Raw genomic sequence first — 23412 nt, 5'->3', positions numbered from 1 at the left:
GAAGTGGAGTCCCCGAAGGTTGCTCCACCGGAAGCGAAGCAAGCGGGCGATGCAGCAGTGCCTGCGGACTGGGAGCAGATTCTCAGGGTTCCTCTGGCTGTTCTTGAGCTTTGCTGAGACCAGGAGATAGAGGAAAGCCACCGAGCCCAGTCTGTTTCCCTTGCAGACAAAACCAGAGAACGTAGAGGAACCACCGCACTGATCCCTTCCCTGCTGCCTGTAACGAGGACAGAGGCCCTTTGGTATCATGCGGGGGAGGAGCGGAGGGGAGGACGCCCCGGGCCTGCCCCCGCCCTGGACCGCCTTAGCTGCCCCTTCTTTCCCAGCAACCCTCGGCCCCCCCAGCGTCTGATCCAGCTGGCGAACTGCCTTGTATAACTGAAGCTCCCACGGCCCGGATCCGCCCCTCTGGGTGCAGCTCTCAGGCCCCGTCACGAAGCGGGGCCGGAGGACCGGGAGCGTGGCTCCGCTGGGCTTAAGACCCGAGAGGAGTGCCAAAAAACACTGCCCTTATTTGCGTGCTTCTTTGCATTTCGTTTGCATACCAAGATGTTTGGTCGACTCTGACAAGCTCTCCCGCCCCCACGCAGACCCGGTTTGGGTACCCACTGTCGGTCCCCTGCTCTGCAAACGCCTCTCCGTTAGTCCCCCTTCCAGACCCCCGTCTTGCTCCGCAAGTTTTTCTACCCATGAACCCCTCGCCGGCGCCCCAGACCAGTAAGAGCCCCTTCCCGGGGTCCCCGATCCGGACCACCAAGTTCTCCAGGAGACAATACTCCAATTCTCTGGGAAGTGGAAGAAACCAAGCCGGAGTAGGGGGGCGCTGGGACACCAGTAGGGGATTTGAAAGCTTCGAGTTGCTGAGTCAGCGCATAGGTATTTAGAGACCATTCTCCAAACCTCTTGCGGTTCCCCCAAAACCCCTCCCGGCTATGGCTGGGGGTCTGTGATCCCAGCCTAGAGCAGCAGGCAAACTGGGTCCCCCCACACACACACACACGGAAAAGATTTGGAGGGTCCCGCCCCGTGATGTCACCCCCCAACACACACCCTGTCCCCTTCCTCCACCCCCCAAGCTGGTTGCTTTTAGCTCACTGGGGCTTGGGCTGCGATACGACTTGCAAGAGTTTAGAGGGCAAAGAACAGAGTGGCCCTAGGGGTGCCCACGCCCGACAGCCGCCTGGACGCCTAAGACTCTGGGCAGGGATGCAGCTGGGGGTCTAGGGAAGCACGTCTACCCGCTCCTTTCCTCAGCCCTGACAGGGTGGTGAGTAGTTAACACCCCCTCCCCAATCTCTCCTTGATTCGGGTCCCCAGACTTCCAAGAATTGAGGAGAGGAGCCCCAGGGACTCCCCAAGCCAAGTCCCCTCCCTGCCTGTTAAGATCTTGATATCCAAAAAAAGGCAGCTGAAAGGAAGTGCCTACACCCACTCTACCCCATTCCTTTAGTGCCCACAGTGCCAGCCCCTCCTTGGTGTTCTCCTTTCAGGAACTGAGTTCAAATCCCACTGGCAGTCCTGACACCCCAGGGAAAGGGAGAGGTAGAAAGAGCCCCACCAGTGTCCTGAGGGGAGGGTGTGAGATGCCTGTGAGCTAGGTGCCTGCTTAGTCCATGAGGGATAGGTGGGAATTGGACTGTGGCTGAACGGACACCTTCCCCCAATAACCCTATCTCCACCTAAAGCCAAGGCTTCCCAACCCTAACAAAGTGTCAGTTACTGTCTCTACTTGATTCCTCTTCTGGTGTCTTTTTTCCCTCTTCCCTCTCTGGGGTTGGAGCAGCTGTTGGGAGACCCCTGCCATGACTCATTCTCTCTTCCTTCTCCTCCCGTCTCTAGTAACTCCACCCTTCCCAGTCCAGTGGGATGATTTTGAATCCAAGCTGTAGATGGGACAAGCTTTTCAACTGGAACAGGCTACTGAGCCTTTAGCCCGCAGTACCCCCTTTCACAGATGGAGGACTTCCTACTCCTTCCACCCCACCCTGAAAAGCCAAGGAGCCAAGGCTCATTACCTTTTAAGATTTGAAGTTCCACTTAATGTCCTTGTTTTATAGGGTGATAGACAGCTGGCCTCTCATCCCTGTCTGTAGGTTTCTTCAGTTTCCCCAGCAGAACTAAGCTCCATCCTGAAATTGGCCTTTCTTTAAAAGAAAGGCATCCTCGAGGTTCATGGGCACCTGAGTTCCTGCCCCCTTACCCCCTTGCAGGTTTCCCAGCCCCCTCAAGACATTCATGGATGCATGAGAGGAGCTGACACTGACCTTCCCCTCTGTGACAACCTTCTCTTCGGCCATGGAGGAAGCCTTGCTGCCCCTGGCCATGACCTCTGACCCCAGGCCCTTTAATCAACAACTCCCAGAGCCTCCAGACCTGAGATGTGTCTTGCAACCCCAGGACAGTCCTGACCTGGCACCCGCCCTGGTGTGTGCACTTTGCTGCTGCTTTGGAATCATCTACTGCTGCTTCGGTGAGGGCGGGGCCAGGGTTCTGGGGGGCAGCTGCCCAAGACTGTCACCCTCAGAGATGACGCCAGCTTTCCCCTTTGCTCCTGAGCCACCTCTACTCTGTTGGGGGTTGCCTACCTTCAGTATGTCCAGTGCCACTCTCACCAGCTCTTCTTCCATCCCCCAAGCGCCCACTCCTTCAGCTCGGACCCCTGGCAACTATCATTTTCCCTCCCCTTGCCTCCTACTTCAAAATTCCATTCCCCAATAACCTGAATTAGCCTGTGCTGATTTCTTCCCGTCTACCATCCCTGAAAGGACAAAACCTTTTCTCTATGCTTATTCCCCTCAATGCATCCATCTTACCTCCTGATTTGCCCTCCCATCCCCTCACAGTTCCCGAAAAGTCCCTGCCCTCCCTAAGATGATCCCTTTCTGCCCTTGGTCTTGAGGTCCCAGGGGGTGCTGCTCCTGACTTCTGCTCCTCTGGTTAGCCATTCCTATCCCTTCTGAGTCATCAGAGCCCAGCCCTGTCGACCCTTCCCCACCCACCCCTTTCTGCCTCTCATTGCCTCCTGCCTCCCTTCCCAGGCTACCGCTGCTTCAAGGCAGTGATGTTTCTCTCAGGCCTGCTGTCAGGAGCCCTGGTGATCTTCCTGCTGTGCCATAAGGAACGAGTGCTAGAGACACAGCTGAGCCTGGAGGTGAGCGCGGGTATTGCGCTCGGCATCGGACTCCTCTGCGGCCTGGTCACCATGCTGGTTCGCAGTGTCGGGCTCTTCCTGACTGGTCTCCTACTAGGCCTAACCCTGGGCGCCGGGATCCTTCTGGGCACCGAGCCTATCTACCAACCACCTTCAGCCTGGGTACCAGCTGGGGGGCTGGTGGGGCTGGCACTGCTGGGAGCCCTGTTCACGCTTCGGTGGCCACGTCCATTCACAGTTCTGGGCACAGCCCTGCTGGGTGCTGCAGTGCTGGTGGCCTGTGCTGACTACTTCCTGGAGGGGCTGGCGCTGGGCAGTCGGCTGGGCCAACGCTTGCAGGCACTTCCAGCCTTGCCTCCTCTCTGCTGGTATAGCTGGGTCTTGCTGGGGACCTGGCCAGCCCTGGGGGTCCTTGGGGCCCTGGCCCAGTGGAAGCTCATGGATGAGGATCATGGAGGCCACGCCAATGGTGAGTTATCGCTGTGGTATAGACAGCAGACAACCTGTGTCCCTGGTTTCCAGACTTAAAGAAGTGAAGGGGGAAAATACACTTCAGGGCAAAAGACAGAAGTGTCTAAGGTGTATGAGGCAGGCCACTGAAAAAAAGTTATAGAGTTGGAGGAGTCAAAAGTCTGGGTAAGAGAAATTGTCGGGAGGTTGGGGTGCAGGGAAGAGTTACTGGGGACTGATGTGGAAGGAAAGGAAGATCTCAGGGAAGTCAGGAGGGAAGAGTAGGAGGATTCCAAAGAAATTCTTTGGATTCCAAAGAAGGAGTGGGCGCTTGGGGGATGGAAGAAGAGCTGGTGAGAGTGGCACTGGACATACTGAAGGTAGGCAACCCCCAACAGAGTAGAGGTGGCTCAGGAGCAAAGGGGAAAGCTGGCGTCATCTCTGAGGGTGACAGTCTTGGGTTTCTTTAGAATAACTGGAAGGGGGATGAGGTTTGAGAGAGACGTAACAGGGAAAGCAAATGGGTTTCTCTAGAGTATGAGTGTATTTGGGGGTGGGTTTCAGAGTCTAAAGAGGCCTCCCTGAGTCTGTATTGTCCCCTCCCAAGCAGTGCTCTTGAGCCACCAGCGAAGGCATCTCCAGCTCCTCCGGATCCGTCATCAGGAGGCCAAGTGGCACCGGACCTCCCCTGGGGCGGGGCTCTATGAGGGCAGCTACCGGCGCCAGCTCCCTGCCAGCGCACGGAGCCCTGCCGACAGTCTGGCTCCAGTGAGTGGAGCCGTGGGGGCTGCTCTGGGCCTGGGGCAGAAGGCACAGGAGGATGGTCAGGGTGGTAGGGTGGGTTCTGATCCAGCCCCTTTCTTCTGCCCTGTCTGCCCTGCCCCTCCAGAGTTATTTCCAGAGCCTTCGAGAGCGCCAGCTAGGACCAGGCACCCAGGCCACCGCTCCCCACACTGTCCTGGACCTGGATTCTGACTGTGGTTCCACTGTCCCCCTCACTGCACCTTCTGGTTCCACCCACCCGGACCTGAGCCTAAACCTCCACTGATGCCCTCATCCTGGGAACAAGGGCCTGGGAACACTAGGTGGGCAGGGCCTGGGCCTGCAGAATCCACACACAGACTTCCCCACCTCTTGGACTTGGTCATGGAATCTGTGTTCTAACCCAGACCAGCCCTGTAGAAATATGTTTCAGGGCCAGATAGAGAGGACTCTTGTGGGGAAAGGAGAGGAATGGAAGTATGAGTACCTACCTCTGTCCAGTAATAGAGGTGCCCTGGTCCCTAAAGTAACTGACTCCCTAATTCCCTTCAAACCAAACCAAGGAGGACCATTACCCAAATAGCCTTCTGTATACCCGCCTCAGAGTGCCTCTCAATGATCAAATAAGGGGTATTGTTTTCATAGGACCTACCTATAGAATATCAGAAAGGCTCCTAAAGCACTTGATAGCTTTCTGATGGGGAGAAGGGCACCAGTGGAGCTCCGGGATCCCTGATTCCCAGGCCCCTCATCAGGGAGCAATTGAGTTCCTGGTTAGCCTTTCTCTCTGGACCCCCAGACACAAGCCCCCTTCTCCTACCTCATCGGGGGGTATCTATCCTCCATGGTGCTTCCCTTTCCCTTCTCAATGTGGGGAAGACCACAGGGCGCTGCCTGGCTCAGCACCCACTGTCCCTCAAAGCTGGCTTCTTGCTTCAAGCAGAGAGCATTAGCCCACATGCCAGAATCTTGCCCTTTTGCCCAAAGGAGCCTGGTCTTCAGGGCTGTGTGGGAGACAAGTGCCTTCTCTGCCTCTCATTATAGGGGACATTAATCTCCTTAACCAGAACGTCGTCCCAACCACTAACCCATTCTAACTCTCCGCTCCCCTGATTCACCAGCCCAAAGTCTGTTCCTTGGTTCCTCAGACAGCATGAAGGAAGATATGTCCCTCCCCTTGGAAGCAAGGTTATGATGGGAGGGAAGAAGAACATGGGAACATGTGAATAAAATGACATTGAACCTGGGAGTCTAGCCTCTTCTGTTGCTCCTCTTTTCTTTCTTTGCACCCCCAAACAACGAGTTAGCCATACTGACAAGTCCTCTGTCCCTTAAAGATCTGATGAAGGTACTTTTATCAGGCCAGACCACTGTAGGAGTGGCACACACACAGCCAGAGGAAGAACCATTCAGTCCTCTCTTATGAACATCGCGCACACTTGCACAGTCGCTCAGTCGTGTCCAACTCTTTGTGACCCCAAAGATTGTAGTCCACCAGGCTCCTCTGTCCATGGGATTTCTCAGACAAGAATATTGGAGTGGGTTGCCATTTCCTCCTCCAGGGAATTGAAACGTGTATCTCCTGCATTGGCAGGTAAATTCTTTACCACTGAGTCACCTGGGAAGCCCTGTGAACATGGAGTTAACCTTTATTAAGCACAAATGTGCCAGGCACTTCACACACAGTATTTCATTTAATGCAACAACCCTGCGGGATTGGTGTTAACCTTATTTTTCAGATGGGAAACCTGAGGCTTAGTGAGGTTAATTAACTTGCCCAAAGTCATAAGCAAGTTGATGTGATTCTCAAGGATTCCAAGGCCATTGCTCAATTTTACTGGCCATGCTGTTTCCTTGTTCTTTATCTAGGAAGAACAGGACCCAGGCATTCCCAGCTGTGGCCTGCTGTCAGCTAAACGCCTGATGGATGCCTTTCTTCTACCAATGTCCTCCAGAGAGAAAACGACAGTTGGAAGTGATATCTAGGATGGGGGAGAAATGGACGGAGCTGGAGGCTGAGTTAAAGTCACTGTCCAGGAGGGAAAGAGTACAGGGAGGTGGTGACTGGAGCTGGGTCATTTAGAGGCTTGAGGTCCATGGTTCATGCTTGTGCTGCAGCAGACATTTGATTGAGGTCTCAGGCCTCTGAGAGAGTGACATTATCAGGGGATGAAAGGTGCTGAAGTCTGTGACTGAGGGGATAATGTCCAAGATTGTATCTCTGGGTGAGCCGCCAGAATTCAAGGTGTATCTATGGCCCAAGGAAATGGTATCCAGTATTATCCTGTGGCTGAATGGTCTATGCCTGTGACTGAGGAATCAGTGTCCCCATCTGATGCAGTAGTGTTTGGGGGACGACAGTGCATCCAGTTGTGGGCGATATCTCTGGGAAAGCCTTTCTCTGCTTGAAGCTGCTGATTGAGGCGCCAGTACTGTTTGCCCTTGAAGAAGTAGACACGGCCATCCCGCCAGCTCATGGCGGCCGAGGGCTGGTCTGGCACTCCTGTAAACAATCCCTTGGTTGGTTTGGGGTAGCGGCTGAAGTCAGTAGTGGCCAGCTCATCCCACTGCCAGTATCCAGAGCCCTAGGTGTGGGGCAGGCAGCGAGAAGAGAAGGGTGACGAGAGCTTAGGGATCCCCCCGACCACCGCCACCCCAACCAAGGTCTACTCTCAGCCCATGGCAGCTGCAGAACTTCCTTCCAGAGCAAGTCTTTGCTTTTCCATGGGAGGTAGCCCGCCCCTCCTATGAAGGATTTGCCCTTCCTTTCAGCTTTATACCTTAAAGAGGAACACTTTTTTGTTGATAGGCCAATAGAGAGCAGCATCCAGGTTGGGTCCTACCCTATTCAGCTTCTTGGGAAAACCAGGAGACATCTTGAAATTAATGTAGCGCCACACCTTGTCTCCTGAGAGCATATAAGGAGAGAACAAGTCACCTCTGTCCCCAGGTGATAACTTTCAGTTCCTCCGTTCCACCCTCTAGAAACTTCTCATCGCTCCCTCCTTTTATGGCATCTCTAATCACAGGCCCTCCTCAGATAGCACAGTATAAAACTAGTGCCCTTACCCTTAAAGAAGTGAATCCATTGGGTCCGGGGAGAGTAGACAGCTGCATCCAGGTTTCCTGGGAGCCCCTCCCAGAGTGCAGACACTTGGAACAAGGGACCCAATCCTGAATCTGTCACAGTCCACACATAGTTTCCCTTGAAGGCGTAGGTCTTTCCTCGGGGCCCTAAGAGCAGGAGGTGTGTCAATAAGTCAAAAAGACAGGTATCGGGACTTCCCTACTGGTCCAGCGGTTAAGAATAACCCTGCCAATGCAGGGGACACAGGTTTGATCCCTGGTCCAGGGTGATTCCACATGCCTCAGGGCAGCCAAGCCCATGTGCTACAACTACTGAGCCTATGGATTCCGGAACCCTTGAGCTACATCTGCCTCAACAAATGATCCCACATGATGAAACAAAGACCTGATGCCACCAAATAATTTTCTTTTTAAGACAGTGGTCAAATAAAGACTTCTGGGTATCTCAGGCAGGCTGATTCCCCAAATATTCATTCAAGGAGAGGATTATTAAGGGCAGAGAAGTATTCAGCCTCTCCTTTGTCATTCACAGCAAATCAGCCCCGTGGATAGCTGCTCCCACTTAGGGACCTCACCTTCTACTCCAGGTGGCTTCCAAGTTGTACTTCCATGTGGGTATAATACCCTCTCTAATAGTCATTCCAGTCAAGACTGTTTTCTCCATCTTGCTGTATTTCCGGATATGTTTAGTGGCTATCACAGGGCAACAACGGAGGAAATGTCCTGCCAGGCCCACCTTGAATTTAGCTCTGAATCCTCCCTCCCCAGGCCATTGCATCCATCAATGGCCACTAACCACTGCCTATCCTCCCTAACCTCCACTGATCACCCTGAGGTCCCATGTCACTCCCATTTGTCCAGGTCTCAAGGTCAGCAGCCTGCCCTACTTCCTGCCTACAAGCCTGGAGGGAAAGGGTCTTACCCAGCATCACGGCATCCAGGTCACCACTGCAGGGGTCTGGCATGGGACTGGGTTCTGTGGGCACTAGGGGTATAGTAGGGATTGCCGTGTCTTCCTCCTCCTCCTCCTCTATTTCTGGGCTCCTCTTGCCTGCAAGGTAACATAATACTGCTCAGGGAAAGAACTCAGAGCACTGGCTTCACCACTCTCCTACTGTAAGTTAAGCTCAGAGGTCGTATAGAGAGTAAAATGAAAACCTGGAGAGATTTCGTTGGTGGGAGGAAAGATTGATACCAGCAGGAGACACATTTTAGTTTTGAGAGGCACTAGAAAGGGAGAGACGGAGAAGGCAATGGCAAGCCACTCCAGTACTCTTGCCTAGAAAATCCCATGGATGGAGGAGCCTGGTAGGCTGCAGTCTGTGGGGTCGCTAAGGGTCGGACACGACTGAGCGACTTCACTTTCACACATTGGAGAAGGAAATGGCAACCCACTCCAGTGTTCTTGCCTGGAGAATCCCAGGGATGGGGGAGCCTGGTGGGCTCCCGTCTAAGGGGTCACACAGAGTCGGACACGACTGAAGTGACTGAGCAGCAGCAGCAGCAGAAAGGGAGAGAGGGGATTGCTGGAATGTCCATTCTTCATCCACTAGAGCAGGTGTAGGAGGACAGAGGTCTGGAAGGAAGATTAGACCTTGAAGTGTCAGAAACAGAGCTCCTGGGAGTTCCCTGGGGGCCTAGTGGTTAGGATTCCAGGCTTTCACTGCTGCAGCCAGGGTTCAATCCCTGACTGGGGAGCTGAGATACCACTAGCCATGCAGTGAGGCCAAAAAAAGAAAAACAACTCCTGAAAATAAAGAAGCCTGAATAACAGGGCGGGAGGAAGAGAAAGAAGCCAAGCCATTTCCCTCCGTGAAGATTAGACCTGTGTCTTCATTCTTGAAGAGACACTGACTAGACTGATCCTCATGAGGACTAGGGGAAAGGACTGACCATAGAGAGCCTGGATCCCAGCCACATCATCAGGGTGAAGCTTGAAGTAGGGCCGGTAGCCAGCGTAGACAGGAGCCATGAGGGCCTGGGTATATCGGGAGTGCCCCAGCCCCAGGGCATGGCCCAGTTCATGGGCTGCAATGATGCGCAGGTTCACCCCTCGGTAGGTCCCCTCAGTCCAGATCTCATCTTCGTCAAAGTGTACGCTGCCCAGCTCTGGGATGTCAGCATGGGCCAGGACCCGCCCTGGACAAAGGCAAAGGTAGACAGGCAGGAGATCAGAGTCTCCTAGGGTGGAGCAGCCCCTGCCTGTTATAAACTCCAATTACTCTAGTCCCTTAAAATCACCCAAGTAGACTGACTATCTCTTGGACACCTCTCACTCCTTTCAGATTTCCCTGACACCGCCCCGATCTCTCACAGATGCCCATCGCTCTGTCCTGTTACCTCCCAGTCACTCTGTAGTCTTTGGCCCAGTCCTCCCTGGAGTATGCCTTGAGCAGAGGAAGAAGGCATAAACTTCAAAGAAACAGGCTTGGTAAGGCCCCAGGGAGATGACATGTTTCTCCCTAAGAGAATATTAGAAGGTGGTTGGAGAGTGTGTGGTGCAGTTGAGCATAGGGCGGTAGCCTAACATTAAGTTTCTGACAGAGGTCTGTGAGGTGGGAGAGCTGAGAGCTGGTGCCTACCGGGCCCGTCAAAGGAATTGGAGCAGTACAAGCTATGGCGGCCATGGAAGGAAAGGCGGATATCAGCCCAGCCAGCCTTCACCTCGCGGAAGGTCAAGGGAGCCACATTGCTCCAATACTGGAAGGCTTGAAGCAGGGCTGCCCGGGCTGTTGAGGATGGTAGGGTGGATGGTAGGTTCAAGATGCGGAAGGTCAGATGCTTCTTTCTCCAGCGGCCTGGTTATTGAACCAAAAAATAGAAGCACAGATACCTTTGCCAGCTCTGGACAGCTCCCCTGAGTGTGGGCACTCACTCAGCAAAGCCATGAAACAACCCTTCCAGGCAAGTGGTGATCAGTCAATTACCAGATTACCATCCATTCAATGATGAGATGTTCCAGACTGTCCCAATGTCATCTGTGCTCCAGAATCATGACCCCCCTTTCCCAAGCTCAGTTCTCACCCAGCAGCAGGTATTTAAGGGTCTTCTGGTTGAAGGGGTCCTCCAGGCCACAGCGGGGCTGGCTCATACGGGCACTTGTGGCGTCATCCAGCTGACCTGAGACTGGCAGCTCAGATGCTTCCTGAAAAGCTCTGGAAAGAGGGAGAGGCATGGTCCAGCAGGACAGGGGCATCTGGAATGACTAAGAAATGGGGATAGCTCTTTGGTCTCCTTTTGCCCGACATAATGACTGAGAATGGCACAAAGGCTCTGGAGGTGATGGGATCGCTCCAGGATCCAGTCCTCATAATTGGGCCTTCCTCTTCTGTTCTGCATAGAAGTCAATACTCCAACTTCACCTCCCTGTGTTCATGCTCTTATTTGGGTAAAGTGTTCTCTGGTGTTGCCTTCTTCCTCTACTGCAATTTCTAACCTCCTTCTGCCCTGGGAAGTGTCCTACTCCTGCTCTGAGGCTCTCTCACCACTGCTACCACCTGAGGGCCCATCCTCCCTCTGCTTTCTCCCCTCCTGGCTGGACCCCCCGTTCCCAGTCCAGCCTGCCCGCTCTGGGGCAATTTCATCCATCAGGCACCACAAGTATTGTAGCTTTTCAATGGACTAGGAACATATCTGAGAAACAACCCATTAGACCCAAAATATGAAAAGAAAACTTCAAAACAGAAAGAAATAAATGCTGGATTAAATGTCTTTGAAAGGCAACATCATGTCAACAACTCGGCTCCAACTCATATAAATTACACCACCAGCAGGATGTGACCAAATAATAGTATTTTGGATATAATGTGGGATAGAGCCTCCAGAGAAGTGCTTAGGGCCAAGGAAGATTCAATAACTGTGCCCTCATCCTTGACTCCCTCTCTCACCCAGGTCCCACTACACATTCTCTGGATCCCCGAAATGGATGTGAGGCAGGCAGAGGTGGGCCTGGGGAATGGAAGAGGTGAGAAGAGAAAAAGATCTTGTGAACTTGACCCTGAAGACATGCACCTTACAACCTCTTACCTCAGCGCCTCTATGACATCTTCTGGCCTGAAGTTGCCAGGTCCTTCTAGAGGCTTCTGTAGGTAACCATATCGCAACAAGTAATCCTATGATAAGGGTAGGGATCAGCAGATAAAATCAAAAGGGGATTAGTTTCTGGGTGAAGCTTCTACATGACCTAACAGCCTATTAGGATAGGAGGGGACAGATGTGGAAGGACTGAAGGAGAGGCATCTTAAGGGAGTATGAGGGGAGGGGGAGGGATGGGTAGGGGTGGATCATGGACTAGAGGAGCGAAGCCAGGGCAGGCAGTTGTAGGTCAGAAGGGCGGCTTGGATGGGACTAAGGAGCAGTTCCTCCATCCCTCCCCCAGCCTGGGTCTGGCTTTCCCGGGAGACTCACCACAGCTGCCTCCTCCTCTCTAGGCCCCACAACCCGGCATGAGACGGTCAGCGGGAGTAGGAAGCCCAGCCACAGCCGCTGCCAGTTCATGGTCCCACCAGGCAAGCGCTTCAGAGTTTGTGCCCTCCGCTCTGAGAATCCTGGGAGCCTGAGGGAGCAGGGCTAGGTGGGGGGCTCTTCCCTCCAGTTCTTTTCACTCTCCAGTCTCTGGTCCTCTTTATAAAACTTCAAGGGAGGGAAATTGGGGGGAGTGTCAGTAGGAGGTGACTCAGCCCAGATATGTGTTGCAATTCACCATTAACCCCTGCTCTGCCAGAGAGCAGAAGTCAAGAAGAGCCTCCAACCCAGCCCCCAGGAACCTCTGCTGGACTCAGAAAGACTTCCCATGTTGTCCTGGAGGTGGGCATCCTGCCAGGATCAGAAGCAGACTATCTGCCAAGACTAGAACTAGGGACCAGAGCCATCCTCTGAAGTTGGGCATTCCTGTGACCCAGGGACCCCGGGGCAATAAACCCCTTATCTGTATCTTTCACGTCTCCCTGTCTGCTCTAGGACAGGAAAAATAAAACTGAGAGGTAGGAAGCAAATTGCTTAAGTGCTTGGGTTGCAGATACAGGAACGAAGGGTGAGATCTCAGCTTCTTTGCGTCCAAGACCAAGCTGAGGATTCAAATGCTCTTGAAGCCTACTTGTGTTTCCCTTAATAAAAAGTCATTATTTCAAGCCCTTGATGAGTCTGGAATGTGTGGGTGGGGGTGGAGGTAACTAGGAAAGGAAGAAGTAAAGTCTAGAGCCTGCACACAGAGAAGTTTGAGACAACCTGACTGCAGACAGGGTGAGACCAATTCAAATACCTGAAATGAGGGGAAATAGGATGTCAGGAAGGAGGTGTCCCATCCTGAGGGCCATGAGGCTGTGGGAAGATTCACAGAGAAGGCAGGCTTTGAGCTGGGCTATGAAGGCTGGCTATGAGTTGGATGGGGTCAAAGAGTCCTGAGAAACAGGGACAGTGCTGGTCTTGAGTAAAAACGCAGAGAAAAGTCAGTTGTGCTCAGTGAGAGGTTCTAAGGGTCTGCTTCATTCACCACTGAGTCCCTAGTGCCCATTCCAGGCTAGCTCAGTGCTTTTCAGTGGTGCTTAATAAATGTTTGTCGGACGAATGACCAGGGTGGGAGAGTGACTGGGAGGCAGAGTTTAGAGAGGGTCTTCAATGCTATTTAACATAGAAGATAAAAACTTATATTAGGAAAACCTACTTTAAAAAAAAAAAGAAAGAAAAACCTACTTTGGACCCACCAAGGTTATATGAATTTTCTGCACTGTTAAACTTCATTGTAATAGAATGAGAAGAAAAAAAAAAAAAAACTACTTTGTGTCAGGTGATTTCTGTATTGTGCTGTGCTAAGTTGCTTCAGTTGTGTCCAACTCTGTGCAACTGTAGCCCACCAGGCTCCTCTGTCCATGGGATTCCCAGGCAAAAACACTGAAGTGGTTAGCCATTGCCTTCTCCAGGGAATCTTCCCCACCCAGGGATCGAACCTGCATCTTCTGCAGCTTCTGCATTGCAGGTGGATCCTTCCCCACTTGATCCACCAGGGGAGCTTTCCATTTCTATATTATTCCATTTAATTCTCACTGTCCTCCTATGAGAGAATAATGATTCTGGCCTTTTTTGGGGGGGGGAGTCTTTCCCATGGCTTTTTATTTTTTTCAATATTCTGGTGATTTTTGCCATACATTGACATGAATCAGCCATGGGTGTACATGTGTTCCCCATTCTGACCCTCCCTCCCACCTCCCTCCCCTTCCCATCCCTCAGGGTCATCCCAGTGCACCAGCCCTGAGCACCCTGTCTCATACATCGAACCTGGACTGGTGATCTATTACACATATGATAATACACATATTTCAATGCTATTCTCTCAAATCATCCCACCCTTGCCTTCTCCCACAGAGTCCAGAAGTCTGTTCTTTACATCTGTGTCTCTTTTGCTACCTCGCATATAGGGTCATCGTTACCACCTTTCTAAATTCCATATATATGCATTAATATACTGTATTGGTGTTTTTCTTTCTGACTTACTTCATTCTGTATAATAGATTCCAGTTTCATCCACCTCATTAGAACTGATTCAAATGCATTCTTTTTAATGGCTGAGTAATATTCCATTGTGTATATGTACCACAGCTTTCTTATCCATTCATCTGCCAATGGACATCTAGGTTGCTTCCATGTCTTGGCACTGTAAACAGTGCTGTGATGAACATTGGGGTACACGTGTCTCTTTCAATTCTGGTTTCCTCAGTGTGTATGTCTGGCCATTTTTTAAGAGAGGAAATGGAGAGCCAAAGAAGGAAACGACTAAGGACATGGAGCTCCTAACTGGCCTGGCATATGTTCAACTCCTTCTGCCAACTCGTAACCTATGCTCTTTCCATGCATCATGCTGACTCTTAGAGCTTTTTTCTGTGAGTGGTTAGGAGCCACTGCAGTTTCCACCATCATTTGTGCATCACACATCTATATGCCATTCACATGCACAAGGCATTATGGATAGAAATGAGGGAAAGGGTTATTGAACTCATGTTCTCAGTAGGATACCAGTTCTGAGCCCTTCCCCACACCCCAGGCTGAAAGACTATCAGATCACTGGAGAACCCTTCACACCCCAGGAGGGAGGTGGGGGATCCTCCTGATTCATCGTTGCCCTCAATGATGCTGGTCGTCTTGACCCACTCAGCACTCAACTGGCTCACAGTCAAGTGACTAAGTCTCAAATGACTGGTCAGGCAAGCAAGGACAGAGCCACTAGCTGATGAGTGACAAAAGCCATGAGTGAGGCTGTGATCAAGGCTGATGCCCCCAGGAAATGAGACAGCTTGGGAACCAGCCCCCTGCAGGGATTTTCTCAGCTCTGCCCTTCTCTTCCTCTTTCCATCACCGCTCAATCCCTCTTCTTTTGAGAATAGGACATGGGCCAATTGAAAATTATATATATATTTTTCTGATTAAAGTCTTCTCTATTTTTTTTTCTGAATAAGTTATTCATTGCTCATTACAGTAAATTTGGAAAATACCAAAATGAGCAAGGAAGGGAATGAAAACCACCAGTAAATTCTACCCAAAAGAGAACCACTAGCAACATTTTGATGCAGTTACTTGAACCTGTCTGTGGCTCTGAGCTCAGCGTCAGCTTTGTCCACCCAGCCTCAGACCAGGTGGGTGGAATGGAAGAGAAAGTGACAGGAAGTAGTGAAGTTAGTGGGGAAGGGACAGGAGCTTTGCGGGCTGTGGAGAGAGGGAAAGAAGTAAAGTAAAAAGAATGTGATGGCAGATTACTCCCTCCCTTCAGACACCTCATAGAGGAGGAAAAAAAAAAAGCGGGAGTTGGGGAAGAATGTTTAAGAGTACCTGTTAACGTGTTAGTGACAGAGATAGTTGTTGTTGATGCTGTTTAGTCACAAAGTCATGTCTGACTCTTTAGCGACGCTAAGGGTTATAGCCCGCCAGGTCCTCAGTCCGTGGGATTTCCCAGGCAGGAACACTGGAGTGGATTGCCATTTCCTTCTCCAGAGAATCTTCCCAATTCAGGAACTGAACCCCTATCTCCTGTGTCTCCTGCATTGGCAGGCAGATTCTTTACCACTGAGGCATCCAGGGATACCCAAGAGATATGGTGGTTATTATACAAGGTAGAGTGTGGACACTCACTCTGGCCCTGGAAGTCCCTGGGGGATGGAGTCACATTCTAGACATTAAGGAGCCAGAGAGAGAACAGAGAGGGAAACTGTAAAAGCTGCCAAATACTTTATCTCATTTAAATCTTGACAACATCCCTGTGGGCTGGCATTATCACTTTCTAAAGAAGAGGGAGGGCTTCCACATGGCTCAGCGGTAAAGAATCTTCTTGCAGTGCAAGAGATGCAGGAAGCGAGGGTTTGATCCCTGGGTCAGGAAGATTCCCTGGAGGAGGAAATGGCAACCCATTCCGGTATTCTTGCCTGGAGAATTCCATGGACAGATGACCCTGGTGGGCTACTGTCCATGAGGTGGCAAACAGTTGGACACAACTGAGCACAAGCACAAGAGATCACAGAAAAGGGAACTGAGTCTCTAACAGGTCATTTCAGGTCACACAGCTTGGAAGCAACAGAACCTCAGGCTCAAGCCATGATCTCTGCAGTCTCTCAAGAGTTTTCACAGGCACTCAAACAAACCCCCCAGAGCCAGGAGCTGCAGACTGGATGTGTATGCAGGACTGCATGACTAACTGTTCCCATAATGGTATCAAGACCTCCAGTCCCCACCTCTAAGCCATGCTGACTCAGCTCTTTTTCCCTCTGAATTTGTCATCACTCACTGGGGGACATGTGGGAATGTGTGTGATGGGTTAGGACGTGCGGTCTGCCTGACCCAAAAAGAGAACTTGAGTCTGAGAGAACTCCTGATTCTTTGGCTGTCTTGATCCTATCCTGCAAACTGGTTTCCCTCTCTGCTGAAGGACTGTGGCAGAAGAGTTTGTATAGAAATATTGTTTAAATTAAAATATTGTAAACAGTAGGAGCAGGAAGTAGGTTAAGACTCTGAGAGTATTATCTAATGTTCAGGGTCTAGGGGGCTGTGGGTGGAGGGCAAAGGTTGTTAGAGGTCTCTAAGCCCAAGAGAAGCCAGTCTCTAAAACATCCCCACCCCTCTTTGACAATATCCTTCCCTGAAGGGGGTGACTTGGAAGGCCGGACATCCTAGTTAGTATATAAAGGGCAAGTCCAGGGTCTAAAACTGGAGGTGAGAAAAACATAGGGTGTAACCAAGTTAGGGCTGGCCTAGACACTGCTCTTGATCTAGAGAAATGTGGGAAAAACAGTGTTAGCTTCTGGCCTGTTTTCTCCTCGGAGACCTGAGGGAGTCATGAGAGAGGAAAGTTTCCCTGGCTGAATGGGATTGATTTCTCAACAAGCCGTTACCTTGGAAACCTCTGTTTTTAAGAGGACACCCCCTCCCCTTCCACACACACACTGCTTTAATTAGTTATGAGTTCCTAGAAGCCAGATGGGAAACGATTTGCCAGGATTGTGCACAGCTGGATCTGTTTAGTAACTGGGAAGTAGGAGGGGCTTGGGGATGGCTCAGGCCTGGCCGGTGTATTCTGTTCCCAGGATGCCCCCAAATTCCTCAACCTCCATTACAAACACTTTTTGGCATTCCCTCCTGCTGCTCCTCGAACAGTCCCACAGACACTAGCTTGAACTGCCTCATTTGACAGGACGTCAGACCCAAACCCCTCAGTTCTTCAGTTCCTGTCAAATATTGGGGAGATCAAGATCTTCTCCCCTTCTCCAATTCACAGACAAAGGTATTATCCCATGGGACTCCCCTGGAGATGCTGGAGGCTTCTACTGGTCCGCCTGGTGGTCCCACTACCCAGCACAAAGCTGAAGGGATGCATGAAGGGGTAAATTCTAGTGTCTGGAATAGGAGGGGAGGAGAGGAATGAGTTTAAGTGTTCTTTCAGCATCTGGAAAGACAGAGAAATGATTTTTGCTCCTTCTGGGAACATCAGCCTTTTTCTTAATAAACAGCAGCCTTTTTCTTAAAAAAACTCAAATTTTTTGTTTTGTTCTGAGTTTTTCCAAATGAAGTGGGATGTCGGGGAGCACTTTTACCTCCTGTTCTCACTCCATGACCACAGGAAACAGATCTGTCTTCATATTTTGGGACTGTAATGGGCCTAGAAATTCCATGTTTAGCTCCCTTTGGTGTTGGCAAAGTGTTCGATAGGGAGTTAGCCAGGGAAGGAGTTCAGCACTGACTTCCCCTTTTGAAGAGGGTAGTAACTAGATGAGGGAGGGAGACCTTGGAAAAGACCCAAGTTTCTGTTTTCTGTCAGGTCAGCAACTGCTGAGGAGAGGGCTATTGCTGTGAGAAGGCTGCACTTGACCTCAGGGTGGGGCTATGTAGGAAGAGAGTTCTCCTCTGCATCCCCTTTTTTGCCCCTTGCTTAAGGCTAGTGGGTGTTCACCACTGTAGTTTTATGTATATTTATTTATTAGTTAAGGCATGTGGGATCTAGTTCCCTGACTAGGAATCGAACCTGAGGCCCCTGCATCGAGAGTGCAGAGTCTCAGCCACTGGACCACCAGGGAAGTCCCCCACCAGCACCAGCTTAGGTTTGTTTTTGCTTTTTAGTGCATTCATTACTTTGACGATGGGGGAAGCACCAACACTGTACAAGTATATCCTGTGCAGAGTGAGGAAGAAAGAGCTAGAGGATTTTAAAGTGACAGAGACACAATTCCCATCGGAGGTGGAGCTGCCAGCCGCTTTGGCATAGTGAGCACTGCCCCTCAGCTGTGAAAGAAGTTTTGGAAAAGGGAACTATGGGGGAAAAAAATTAGCAGAGGAAGAAGACCACTGATCCTAAGGAAGACTGTATTCTCAGATTTTTTTACCTAGAAGCTATTACTAAGTATGTATGCTTGCCTGTTGCCCATTTTGTAAGACCTTAGTGTGTGTGAATGTGTGTGGATGTGTTATTACAAGAATGTATTGTAAAAAAAATTGAAATGTTACATAATTATCTGCCTACTTGCAAAAAGGAAGCCAGATATTGATGGGATAGAAGCACACTGAGAGGAGAGAGATCTTTGAAAACCAAAAAGATCACTGGCCACAAAGCATGGCTGGAAACTGACCAGAGTAGCCATGGTGATCAGTAAGTTCAGAAAGAACTGGTTGGCAAAATGTAATCCCTCTGCTATGAGGCCAATGGTGGTGGTGAGCAGTGGCCAAAAGAGTGTAAAAGAGAAGCAAGAGATAAGGGCAATTAGGTTAGGGAACTGAAAGAGCACATGAAACCAAACCCAGCTTGGATTAAGTTTATGTATTGACAGCAAATTGAAAGCAGCTTTTCTGGCTAGACAAATATAACGAATGAGCATTCATCTCTCATACATTACTTTGCTTACTGACTCTATCAGTGCTTTTCAAAATTTTCTGCCAAAATTCCCTAGATAGAGCATGAAAATAAATGTGTAGAGAGTAGAAGTGTATGTAAGTAACTGTGGTGTTTACTTCCTCAGGGTATTTGTCCATCTCACAATGATTACTCCTTCTCTGTTCCCCTTCCACGGGGTCAGATGGGTGGCTTCCAGCCACCCACTATGTTTATGCTATGTAAAACTAAATATAGAATTATACGTTGATAGTTTTTGGGGTTTTTTTTTTTGAGTACTTAAAACTGTCTTCTAATCTTCATAGTTTCTGATGAGAAATCCATGGTAATTCAAATCACTGATCCCTGTATGGTAACATGTCATTTTTCTCAAACTACTTTCAAGATTGACTCTAATTTTTTGGTTTTTAACAGTGTGACTGTGATGTGCTTAAGTGTGGTGTGTTGAGCGTCTTTATTAATTTTAACTTAATTTTATCTATTTTTATTGAGGTATAGATGATTTATAGTATCATATATTTCATGGTATAACATAATGATTCACAATTTTTAAAGCTTAAACTCTATAGTTATTATTAAATATTGGTTACATTGCTGTGCTATACTGTATATCCTTAAGGCTTATTTATTTTATATAAAGTAATTTGTACCTCTTAATCCCCTACCCCTATCTTGTCCCGCTTCTTCCCTCTCTCCTCTTGTAACCACTGGTTTGTTCTCTATATCTGTGAGTCTGTTTCTTCTTTGCTATATTCAATGGTTTTGCTTTTTTTAGATTCATATGTAAGCTATATCATACAGTATTTCTTTCTTGGTCTGATTTATTTCACTTAGTATAATACCCTCCAAGTCCACCTATGTTGTTGCGAATGGCAATTTTCTTTTTTATGGCTGAGCAGTATTCAATTGTGTATGTATCTCACATCTTCTTTATCTGTTCATCTGTTAATCAACCCTTAAGTTGCTTCCACATCTTGACTATGGTAAATAGTACTGCTGTTAACATTGGGGTGCATATATTTTTTTGGATATATACTGAAGAGTAGAATTGCTGGCTCATATGATAGTTCTATTTTTAGTTTTTGTGGAATCTCCATAATGTTTTTCCACATTGACTGTACCAATTTACATTTCCTATAGCAGTTGTGGAGCACCTTTGATCTGAAAATTTATGTCTTTCACCAAATTTGGAAAGTGTTCAACCATTACTTCTCCACAGAGTTTTTTGCCCCATTCTCTCTTTCCTCTCCTTCTGTGACTCCAATTACATATATGTATATTAGATTTTTGATATTATAAGTTTCTTAAGTTCTGTTCACATTTTTCGACCTTTTCTTTTTCTCTATAGTCTTCAGACTGAATCATTTCTATTAATCTATCTTCAAGTTCACCAGCTTTTTCCTATCTCTAAAGTGCCGTTAAGTTCATTCAGTATTTTTAAATTTTCAGATACTCTTTTTCAGTTCTCGAATTTTCATTTGGCTCTTTTTTATAGTTTCTAGTCTTTTTTTTAAAAAAAAAAAGAATTAAGCTACAGTGGTGATCATTTTGCAACATATAGAACTATGGAATAACTATTTTGTGCAACTGGAACTAACAGTGCTATAGGTCAATTATACTTCCACTTTAAAAAAAGAATTAGGGGATTTCCCTGGTGGTCTAGTGGTTAGAATTCCAGGTTTTCACTGCCACAGCCTGGGTTCAATCTCTGGTCTGGGAACTAAGATCCCGTAAGCTGCATAGAGTGGGGGAAAAAGAATTAAGCTATAAACATTAATAAGTAGTGGATCATAACAGAGCTAGGCAAAGGCATCAATTTAAGAAATAAAATAGTTTCAACTCTAGACAAAAGAAAGGAGGAAAATGCAGAAGGAAAGAAAGGAAGGAAGGAACAAGAGGAAAGAAAAATCAGGCCAATCAAAAGGAGTTTTGTTAGTCATGGAGGCATCAAAAAGCAGTCACAGAAGCAAACATTGGCAATGGCCATCCAAGCACTGTGTTGAGAAAGTGAATCTTGGCAATGGATTTGAGTATTCAGGCCATCTGACAAGGCTCTTCCTGCTGTGAAAGTAAATGTATCACACAGTGCAGTCTGGTGCCTTCAGTGTTTCTAGTAGTATAATTTACTTTTCAGATCTCAATTTCCAACCTGTGGTAGGCTGAAAAATGTGTATCTCCAGAAAAGATATCCATCTCTGAATTCCTGGAATCTATGAATATTACCTTCCATGGCAAAAAAAAAAAAAAGTGAGGGAGGGCTCAGCAGATGTGATTAAGGATTTTGAGATGAGGCGATTATTTTGGATTATCTGTGAAAAGTGAAGTTGCTCAGTCGTGTCCGACTCTTTGCTACCCCGTGGAGTATAGCCCACAAGGCTCCTCTGTCCGTGGGATTTTCCAGGCAAGAATACTGGAGTGGGTTGCCATTTCCTTCTCCAGGGGATCTTCCCAACCCAGGGATCGAACCCAGGTCTCCTGCATTGCAGGCAGATGCTTTAACCTCTGAGCCACCAGGGAAGCCCTGGATTATCTGAGTGGGTACTAAATGTAACCAAAGGAATCCTTACAAAACAGAGAAAGGAAAATTTCACATACAAAGAGGAGAAGACAGTGTGAAGATGGAGGCAGAGATTGGAGTGATGCTGTCACAAGCTAAGGAATGCTGGCACCCACCAGAACCTGGAAAAGGCCAAGAATAGGTTCTCCCTTCCAGCCCTGAGGGGAGTGCTGCTTTGGTGTACCTTGATTTTGATCCAGTGATGCTGATCTTAGACTTCAGGGATCCAGAACTGTGACAGAATAAGTTTTTGCTATTTTTAGTCACCATGTCTGTGGTAATTTGTTACAGCAGTCATGGGAAACATGCATGTTCACCAAGTGACCTTCTGAATTTAATTTGGTAGACCAAGTTAGGAGCAATGTTTGTGGGAAGTGCTGACTGTGCTGACTTAAACCTTCTGTTTCTAATGGCAGATGGAATAGGTGTAAATTGGTGAATTGACACTGTAGTTTATATGTTTTGGTTTTTACATGTCTTGTGAGCTTGACTAATATGAGTCTGACCCCAAGATTTCCTCTCTGCACTGACAAAACCACATGTTTGAACTTGCAGGATATTTGTAAGATCCTGGCCATGGGAAACATACCAAGATAATTAATACCATCTTGTGGAGGCCTTTGGGAGTCATACATCTGGTCTCTCCTGGTTATTCCATGATCTTACAATCATTTCTCTACTTTAAGACTTCATTAATAACAAATTTATCATGGGACAGACAGTTTAAAAAACCTTCATATTCATTCTTTCATTTAATTCTCATAACCATGTTACAGTCTAGGCCCGAAAGGCAGTCTCCCTGTGCCATGAAGGTGAAGGTCAAGTGCTGAAACACCATGGTCACCTGGCTCTGGGTGGCCAACCATGAGAACTACAGCATCTTCCACATGGCTTTCAGTGGCAGCTGCCTGGACATCAAGATGTTGAGTGACGACTGCCTGCTGCTGTGGGTCCAGTGCTCCTACTGCTTCCACATGCATAGCATCCTCAAGAGACTCAAAGCACAGCAGGTACAGCAGGGCCCTGTGTGTCCCCAGAATAGGAAGTTCAAGGAATGAGGCTAGTGCTGCCCGAGGCTCCCTCTTCGCTCTGAAACGGCCCCACCCCCACAGTGGCTCTGGGTGGCCATGGTATCCACTGGCCAGTACCCTTTGGGCTGTGACAGGGTTGAAACAAGAACCGGAGATGTGTTTGTTCTGGTGTTGTTTTATTGATTGATTGATTGATTTTGGTTACACTGGATTTTTGTTGCTGCGGCCAGCTTTCTCTACTTGCTGTGGTATGGGGTGAGGGGGGCCTCCTCTCTAGTTGCGATGCTCTGGCTTCTAATTGAGGTGGCTTCTCTTTTTGTAAAACACAGGCTCTAGAGTGCTTGGGCTTCAGTGGTTGAGACTTTCAGACTCTAGAGGGAGGGCTCAATAGACATAGCTGCTGCTGCTGCTGCTAAGTCACTTCAGTCGTGTCAGACTCTGTGTGACCCCATAGACGGAAGCCCATCAGGCTCCCCCGTCTCTGGGATTCTCTAGGCAAGAACACTGGAGTGGGTTGCCATTTCCTTCTCCAATGTGTGAAAGTGAAAAGTGAAAGTGAAGTCGCTCAGTCATGTCCGATCCCTAGCGACCCCATGGACTGCAGCCCACCAGGCTCCTCCATCCATGGGATTTTCCAGGCAAGAGTACTGGAGTGGCCATAATTGCTTTGTAACATGTGGAAACTTTTCAGACCAGGGATCAAACATGTGCAAGCCAATTACTAGCCAGGGTGCCACCAGGAAAATCCGACATTTGTTTTTTTCCATTGCAAAACTGACACTTTTATCCAATAAATAAAACTAATTAAATCACCTGAGCCTGGCCAAAAGAAAAAAATCTGATTTTTATAGTGGAGGAAAGTAAAATTCAGATCAGCTAAGAGTTTTGCCCTTGGCAAGTGGAACTGAGATTTGAACCCAGGTCTTCTGACTCTGAACGCTAGTGGCTAGGGTTTTTAGTTCAACCAACATCTCTATTATGTTTCATTATATACTAGGTAACAAGAACCAAGAAT

General features: G+C 48.8%; 2 protein-coding genes and 1 pseudogene across 11 annotated transcripts; 2 read left to right on the top strand and 1 right to left on the bottom strand.

Moving 5' to 3' along the window:
- The first annotated feature begins 21 nt into the window (after nucleotides 1–21).
- On the top strand, nucleotides 22–5610 carry LOC129536183 (transmembrane protein 198-like). Of its 9 annotated transcripts, none has more exons than XM_088837116.1 (5): nucleotides 22–242; nucleotides 2211–2470; nucleotides 3039–3620; nucleotides 4209–4369; nucleotides 4491–5610. In XM_088837116.1, exons 2-5 carry the CDS (start codon nucleotides 2296–2298, stop codon nucleotides 4647–4649), a joined length of 1077 nt encoding a protein of 358 aa, XP_088693242.1. In that variant the 5' UTR covers nucleotides 22–242; nucleotides 2211–2295; the 3' UTR covers nucleotides 4650–5610. The 9 variants fall into 9 exon arrangements, with proteins under 9 accessions (XP_088693242.1, XP_055250882.1, XP_055250889.1 ...); XM_055394907.2 differs by having other exon boundaries at nucleotides 23–876; XM_055394911.2 differs by lacking the exon at nucleotides 22–242 and adding an exon at nucleotides 893–1267 and having other exon boundaries at nucleotides 3075–3620; nucleotides 4212–4369.
- A 91-nt stretch (nucleotides 5611–5701) lies between these two features.
- On the bottom strand, nucleotides 5702–12082 carry MMP19 (matrix metallopeptidase 19). Of its 2 annotated transcripts, XM_055394902.2 has the most exons (9): nucleotides 11858–12082; nucleotides 11477–11562; nucleotides 10475–10605; nucleotides 10033–10248; nucleotides 9344–9589; nucleotides 8373–8501; nucleotides 7433–7597; nucleotides 7144–7271; nucleotides 5702–6948 (listed from the first exon to the last, which is right to left on the bottom strand). In XM_055394902.2, the coding sequence occupies exons 1-9, from the start codon at nucleotides 11945–11947 to the stop codon at nucleotides 6643–6645; spliced, it is 1497 nt and encodes a 498-aa protein (XP_055250877.1). In that variant the 5' UTR covers nucleotides 11948–12082; the 3' UTR covers nucleotides 5702–6642. The 2 variants fall into 2 exon arrangements, with proteins under 2 accessions (XP_055250877.1, XP_055250878.1); XM_055394903.2 differs by lacking the exon at nucleotides 10033–10248.
- A 10090-nt stretch (nucleotides 12083–22172) lies between these two features.
- LOC148777634 (anaphase-promoting complex subunit 11 pseudogene) lies at nucleotides 22173–22424 on the top strand (annotated as a pseudogene).
- Nucleotides 22425–23412: the final 988 nt, after the last annotated feature.

This window comes from Moschus berezovskii, chromosome 6, assembly GCF_049115385.1.
Source record: "Moschus berezovskii isolate FMDL1 chromosome 6, NW_MosBer_1.0, whole genome shotgun sequence".
Classification (NCBI taxonomy): Eukaryota; Metazoa; Chordata; class Mammalia; order Artiodactyla; family Moschidae; genus Moschus; species Moschus berezovskii.
This window is presented reverse-complemented; position numbering and strand designations above follow the sequence as displayed.